This window comes from Penaeus monodon, chromosome 21 (assembly GCF_015228065.2).
Source record: "Penaeus monodon isolate SGIC_2016 chromosome 21, NSTDA_Pmon_1, whole genome shotgun sequence".
Taxonomy (NCBI): domain Eukaryota; kingdom Metazoa; phylum Arthropoda; class Malacostraca; order Decapoda; family Penaeidae; genus Penaeus; species Penaeus monodon.
The window spans coordinates 7,372,007-7,372,352 of NC_051406.1; the positions used below are offsets into that span (position 1 = coordinate 7,372,007).

The 346-nt window shown below is 50.3% G+C and overlaps 1 protein-coding gene across 1 annotated transcript in view; it reads left to right on the forward strand.

The window, feature by feature from the left end:
• LOC119586548 overlaps nt 1-346 on the forward strand; it is a 58,792-nt gene that overhangs the window by 50,493 nt on the left and 7,953 nt on the right. The window contains exon 21 of the mRNA XM_037935307.1: nt 103-308. Within this exon, the coding sequence (XP_037791235.1) occupies nt 103-308 (206 nt within the window). The remainder of the gene's footprint in view (nt 1-102; nt 309-346) is intronic.

Consider the following 346-nt stretch of genomic DNA (forward strand, 5'->3'; position numbering starts at 1 on the left):
CTGAATACATACTACAACACATAACACAACACACGGACGGTCTTGATCGCACAAAACATATACAACACACGCATTCAAACCTCAAACCCCTTTTACTTACAGGACGGGAGACTGGACTCTGGGAGGCCTATACACGCCCAGCAGTGAGGTCGTGGCCGCCATGGGACAGACGCCCACAGTAGATCCCCCACAGGCATGGAGGCTGCTTAGTGTTCCCGGCAGTAGCGCAGGTGCAATTTACTCCATTACTCCTTCTACGCTCACAGACGTAGTGACCCACGCTCTCTGCCAACTCCATGGACCAATCTGTGAGTGTTTATATATGTATGTGTTGATATGTGTACAG